Raw genomic sequence first — 7,143 nt, 5'->3', positions numbered from 1 at the left:
CCAAATGTCTATAATGAGCCCAAGATCAAGCTATATTACTTCAAATTAGATGTGTCTCTAGCACTAGAAGAGCAAGCCAAGAAAGACTTTGAGTCAAGAGATCATCTATTGGATCTTTCATGATCAAGCTAGAAGTAGCTAGGGCATCCGAGGGGCAAAAGGCTAGTTAGTGATGACCCGAGGACTGTTAGACAAGAGAACTAGATTGGGGGGAATTTGAAGGCATCTGATCCTTATAGTGGTCATTTGTGGTGCATTTAAAACCAGATCTTTTTTAGTATCTCACCAATAATCATTAGAAGGATGAACCAATGCATGAAAGACACGTCATTTACAATGGGCATAAGATTGAGGCACGAAAAGAGTGGAGTATTCATGGACCAAATTTGGATTGCTACAAGGATCGCAACCTTGCATTCATTTATTCACATCCTTCATGCATCAAGCCTCCAAATCTTTCTCCTACATCATCTTTACCTTCTTCAACTGTTGTTGCACCACCTTTATCATCCCCAACTATTGTTGTGCACCATGACACTCTTTCTCGTGGTTTGCATTGTTATCATCCTCAAGTGAGTTCTTGTTTTCAACACAAAGCTTGTCACACAGCTTTGCTATGGGGAAAAGATGACGATTGTTGTCACAAGACATGCAACTAGCAGATGAGAACGTAGCAAAACTTGAAGATCTACTTCAACCAGTAGAAGATGAATGTAATGTACCTCATCATAACATTGGTCAATATATATTTTAGTTGAATGAGAGGGATTTACAAATATTTGAGGGGATAAAGGTAAGTGCATTAGCTATATGAGGATGAGGTAAAGCCCTTCAAGGCTAAGTACAAATGATGCAGTAGAAGATCAAAAAAATTGTTGAGTACCAGGAAAAAAGTGAGAAAGACTAAGTGTTTCAAGATATATATAACATCAAGTTGGTGACTAAATCTTATACTTGACTAAACCAAACGAGATCCAATTGTCATTTAAAGATCATTCTACATGGCATCAAATTTCACTTACTTGCTCAACACTACCTCATGTATCCACCACAAGTCTCTCCCCAAAATGTATGTAAAGGAGACATTGCAGGCATGAATCAGGAAGGAATTAGTGCTTTCAAGAATGAATTGAATTTTGTATATGTTACATTGACCAAGGTTGATAAAATGATAATTGCATAACAACTCTTAATAATGTGTTTCAAGCAGGCCACCCATTCACCTCCTTCATGGAAGGTAAACAAGGCTTGTGTGGATATCCACACTGTTGTAAATAGGCATAGTGCTAGCATGGATCTATATCTTGGAATAAAAAGACGAGCAAAGTAACCTCATGTGGAGGGATTATTGGAAATTTCTTGATATTGATTGATAAATCTTAGCCACAAAAGTTTATCCTTCTCAAGTTAAATGTAAAGTATAATGTGAACCAATGTAAGGAATCCTCGATAGTTTGTCATGAGCACATGGTGGTAACTACTATATTATTTAATTATAGCTACGCATTTGATAGAGAAGAAGGGTACAATGGATGCATCTACATGAGGACTTATAAGTCCTAAATATACTAATCCCAATCCCTTTATTAGACATTTCTTGAAAAATTTAAAAGAGAATTGATTTGTCTATTTGGATGATGCATTTCGTGATCAACATAGTTTATTGCTACACCATCGTTATTTAGGTGAAGGCAAAACTATGTAGCTTAAAGCGAATTTGTTTTGATGAAATAGGTCTCATCACTATTCAAAGTAGTACTGCTCACAAACAGTACTATTATCCACCATGTCTTTTGATCTACGTATGAACGGGGGGAAAATGAAGGACCCACTGTAGTTGTCGATAAAACAAAAGGTTTGCTTGTAACCTCGGAATAATGATTTCTAAAAACTATATCATCATGAAAGAGATTGTAAAAAGAAAATTGCTTCATAAATTTCCTAGAGAGACGTTTCCATATTTCCTTTCTTTGGCATATATTATATATTCCTTTTTTGTGCTCGCTTGCATTTCGTTTTTTTGCAAGAAATAAAATTTAAAATGTTTCTAGGTGTAGCAATAAACTATGTAGCTTAAAGCGAATTTGTTTTGATGAAATAGGTCTCATCACTTTTCAAAGTAGTACTGCTCACAAACAGTACTATTATCCACCATGTCTTTTGATCTACGTATGAACGGGGGGGAAATGAAGGACCCACTGTAGTTGTCGATAAAACAAAAGGTTTGCTTGTAAACTCGGAATAATGATTTCTAAAAACTATATCATCATGAAAGAGATTGTAAAAAGAAAATTGCTTCATAAATTTCCTAGAGAGACGTTTCCATATTTCCTTTCTTTGGCATATATTATATATTCCTTTTTTGCGCTCGCTTGCATTTCATTTTTTTGCAAGAAATAAAATTTAAAATGTTTCTAGTGGTGCCTTCAAGAATGATGTTATTTTATTTCAATTTTTACTTCTTTCAACCAAAGAAGGAATTTTTGTCATATTGACTAGGATATAGGTAGTATAGAACTAGTTGATTAGAGTATTAACATCACTCATTGAAAGTTCCATACACAAAGAAACAAGTTATATAATCCACAAAAACAAACGTTGTACTACTTGTATATATTATGAACATATGTAGAGGGAGGAATCAATCAAGAATAGTCAGGTGTTGATGGAGAGTCTCTATGCCTACAACCTTCATGAAAAGTAACTCCCATAATTTGGTGAAAAAAATGTCTACATGCTTTCAGTTTTTTTTCTATTCATTATCAGAGAGGGGAAGGTAGTAGGGATAACTTTATACATATCTGTGTATTTACAGTCGGACTTGCTATGCACATCACATACACAAGGGGCTATACAGTAGGAACAACTCCCCTGATGCAAAAGTTGATAACACCCATCGAATGCAGGCTGTGTGCCTCAAAGCCTCAAGCTTGGGGCGACATCAAGAAGGCTCAACCAATTGAGCGATACATTCAATTTGTGGAACTATGTTGCTTGGTACTTTTCAATGCCTTCAGTATACTTCAACATAGATATATGTATGTATGTTTCCTTTAGTATGTCTTCAAATTGTGAGACCATGCCTCTAGGCTTCTAATGTCTATTATCTTCAAATTAGATGCATGAAAGGAAATGACGTAAATGAAATAGACTTAGGATGTTTATAAAACCTCTATGGTAAAGCTAAAAGTTACAAAGTTACAACAGCTGGCTGAACACTAAAAATTTGGCCCTAAATAGCTTAAGTAGCCCTCGCTAAAGGCCTTGGCCCTTGACAGACATGCGTGGAAATTGCATGTTCATGAAAGCGGGAAACCGATGGCAGTACGTTCATTGAGCACTGAAACCAGGTCTTGAGTACTGATCTGGTGAGACACGAGTACCACGTGTGCCACCAGATACATAATAATAATAATAATGGTAGTAATAATGCACATTGAAGGAGGTGCTCAAGAGCTGATTTCAGTACGCTGTCGCAGTTTCCTTGGGAAGGAGAAGGAACGATCTGATTGGCAAAGCGAGCCATCATGCAATGGAGATTTTGAGGTCCAGATTGGGCTCTACAGAACAAGAGTTAGAGGTAGTAGCTGCAAGAGGCTTCCATAGCTGATCAACTGCCAGTCTCGAGAGATGTTGATGCTGGGGGCTTATGCTCGCGGATAAGGGTGTGCAGGCCGTGGAGAGCGACAAGGTGAGCAAGCCATCAGCTTCGGCATTCTTTGCTAGATGCTGCTCGGGCTCAGAAGGGAGAAGCTGCAAGGTTTCACATCGCTCCAATTGCTGTACCTGCCGCTCTTGCTGGAACTGGGCCCATGTCCTTAAAGATGGCCTTGTCACCACCGGCAGGTCCATCGACTCTCCACTATCTTTCGACGCTTTTTCCTGTAAAACGTATTCACATTAACAGTTTATTTCCAGATCAATGTCATTACCACACTTTATCCAAATTTAAAGACCTTATCTAAAGCAATTTTTCATAGCACCCAATCATATGGTCAATGAAACATATCCTTATGTGAAAACATCTCTCGCAAGTTGGAGAGCATGCCTTATGGTTACGTGTGTGTGTGTGTGTGTGTGTGTGTGTGTGTGTGTGCGCGCGCGCATGCCTGTGCGAAGAGAGTAGTTTGTAAATAGAAACAATGTAAATGAAAGGGAAGGAGAGAGAGAGAGAGAGAGAGAGAGAGAGAGAGCTCAGTGCTTGTGTGTTTAATCTGCCAATGCCTTGCAATTTGGATTCTTCTCAGAGATTTAAAGACTCGAAGATGCCTTTTCACTCAGTGCACTGGTAGAATTTGCCTACCATAAGCTTTTACCAGATGCTTCAACCTCCGAATGACATCCATGTCAAATGATCAGATGTGGGGACTCTACAAGAGTCACGAATGGTGGATGCAACGTCTCCAACAGGTTTGGCACAATCGATGCGCGTTGTCAAGAAGTGCGCAGTGCGACTAGGAAAGCGCCGGGCCTCTGACTGTGAGGATTCGTAGCAAAATTAAGCAAGGCGTAGACGATTTGAAGTCAAAAACACACTAAAAAAGAACAAAACTCCAGCCATGAAAGCTCCACTTTGAAAAAGAACCATTACTAACTCAAAACTCTTGTGTGTGTGAAGATTAGGTGTAGCCTCGCTCCCAATTGCACAGATGAAGTGCTCATTCGACCTGTTAAAAACCCTAAATTTACGCTTCGATTCTTCGTCGTGACCATTTCATGGAAGCTTCAGTACTTCATTGGAGAAGCCCAAGTAGTTATTTGAGGAGGGGAAACCCTGATTGGAGGCCTCACAGCCTCAACCATGTAGTGGAAGCAGCACAGGACTGCACTAGCACCCTGTAGAGGAATGGCTGTATCTCCTTGCTCATGTGCCCAAATGAGCTCATTCTTGGCTCTAAAAATTCCCACACAACTTGAGCAACAACGCCAGCATCGTTGATGTGGAATTTTGAGCTATTTTGAGCATTTTTTAGGCTATTTCTGACCACTTTTAGGCCATTTTAAGCCCAAAAATGTCACTTTTTTCCCGTAAAAAGCCCAAACGAGCTAGGAAAAATCCCTAAAATTGTGAAAAAATCCCATTAGGCTCAAATTTCATGTTGAACCTCATTTTTCCACTTGGTAAACACTTTGGACACGTCTTTCACGCCAGCGCACGAAACCTGCTATTTTTGGCCGAGATTACCCGCATTGAAATTTCTAGGCAAAACGAGCATGCCACTTCGAAACACTTGACATTTGTACATTCCTAAAGCAAATTAGGCATATATTTATGTGAAAAAGCATTCCATAGTGCCATGTGTAGGGCCTCGCCCGCCTGGCAAGGTATGTACACGACTGCAATCGTGGCATTCATTTTCGCATATATCATTCTATGTACATTGTATCATTTGGTGCCACACATCATAAACATTAAGAGTGAGGTAGATACTTTAATTTCACATTATGAACGTGCCATCGCACGACATCCACCCCCTCTAAACCTGCACATCCTCCGGCATGTGCCACACATATCTTTTGCAGGTTCAATCTTCATTCAAGTCAACATACATATCAATTTCGTCATCACTTGCAACGAAATCTAATGCATCATCCTCTTGTTCTTCATCCACATCCATAGCATTTTCATCATAGCCTTCATTTTGACCTTCCTATGAATCAAAGGGATCTGTATCACCTCTTCTTTTGAATAACTTGATTCTTTTCCCTGCAATGGGAATCTTCATTTTTGTCCCATCTAATTCATGCAAGGTATAAGTTGCATTCCCATGTACATGTTGAACCACATAAGTACCAAACCATCTCTTTGAAAGCTTTCTTATTGTTGAATGTTGGTTTTCAAGACTACTGTCATACACCAACACCCAATCACCTTCCTCAATAGCTTTAGGTCTGAGCCTATGCCTCTTGTCAAATTTGTCCTTATTTTTTAACCTTGCATCTTTTAATCGTGCTACTGCAATCTCAATATCTTGGGGCCTTCTTTCTAACTGTTGTATGCGCAAAGCAAGAAGGTCTTCCCTACTCATTCCTTCTTCCCAAGGTAATACATTCCATGTGTGAATTACATCCTCAATTGGCATTATAGGTTTCTGACCATACATCAACTCAAAAGGCATATAACCAGTAACCGAGCTATGAGTTGTATGATCAGCCCATAAAGCATAAGGCAACAACCTAGGCCACTCTCCCATTTTACCTTTGCAAGCCTTAGCTAAAGCTTTAATGATAGGAGGATCCCCACGCTCCGATTTACCATTTCCCTCAGGATTATATGCAGTAGTGAGAGCAAGTTTAATGCCCAACGTCCTAGAGAAAAACTTCCTTGCTTTGTCAGCATCCAACTCACCCCTGTCCGCTGTTATTTTCCCAACACATCCATAACGGCTAATTACATCATCCAAGAGGAACTTACATACCCCTTCTGTGCTTTTTGTTCTTAGAGCACGACCTTCAACTTGATTGGTTAAGTCTTCTCGTGCAAGCACTATGTATCTCATTTTCCATAAGACCAACGGCATTGTAACCAGATCTACTACCCACTTGTAATGCATGGCCAATGGGTAAGTAGGGTGCAACCCATCACGATGACGTACATTTGAATACATGTGACAGGTTTCACAGGACTCCACAAAGTGAGATACATCTTTATACATACCTTTCCACCAATACCTCTCTTCATTTTAGTAAAGGTGGCCCATACACCTCTATGTCCAGCATGAAGACTCTCATGAAACTTTTTCATAAGCTCATTTTGAGCGTCCTTATCATTCACGACTCTCATTGGCATTCCATTTCTTTGTTTTGGACGCTTCCACAAGTACCCATCTTTCAAAAAGTATCCATAGGGATTTCTCCGTGTTCTTTTGAACTCTTGATCAGTCCACCCTTCTTGCCTTGTCAAAGTGCTTAGATAGCGTCCAATGAGCAACCACTCACCTTGATACAACTCCTTTGTAAACGACTCAAGTGCATTTGGCAGGCAAACATGATCACCCTTGGCATGAGAGATACTATAGAACTGTGTGCCTACATCATCGCCCTTGACAACCATGTCTTCTTCTTTTTCATACCTTGCTCTTGAAAGCATATCTGCAACTGGATTATCTTTCCCTGCAATATGCTTAAATTCTGGATTCAAGA

General features: G+C 39.5%; 1 protein-coding gene across 1 annotated transcript in view; it reads right to left on the bottom strand.

Annotated features, from left to right (window-relative positions):
- Positions 1-2,755: 2,755 nt before the first annotated feature.
- Positions 2,756-7,143, bottom strand: part of LOC147425668 (uncharacterized) — a 55,208-nt gene continuing 50,820 nt past the window's right edge. The window contains exon 6 of the mRNA XM_086500703.1: positions 2,756-3,882. Within this exon, the coding sequence (XP_086356829.1) occupies positions 3,526-3,882 (357 nt within the window). The 3' untranslated portion in view covers positions 2,756-3,525. The remainder of the gene's footprint in view (positions 3,883-7,143) is intronic.

The sequence above is a fragment of the Adiantum capillus-veneris genome, chromosome 25 (genome assembly GCF_014529385.1).
Source record: "Adiantum capillus-veneris isolate H3 chromosome 25, ASM1452938v2, whole genome shotgun sequence".
NCBI lineage: Eukaryota > Viridiplantae > Streptophyta > Polypodiopsida > Polypodiales > Pteridaceae > Adiantum > Adiantum capillus-veneris.
The sequence above is the reverse complement of the archived record's forward strand: the minus strand, read 5'-3'. Positions and strand labels throughout refer to the sequence as shown.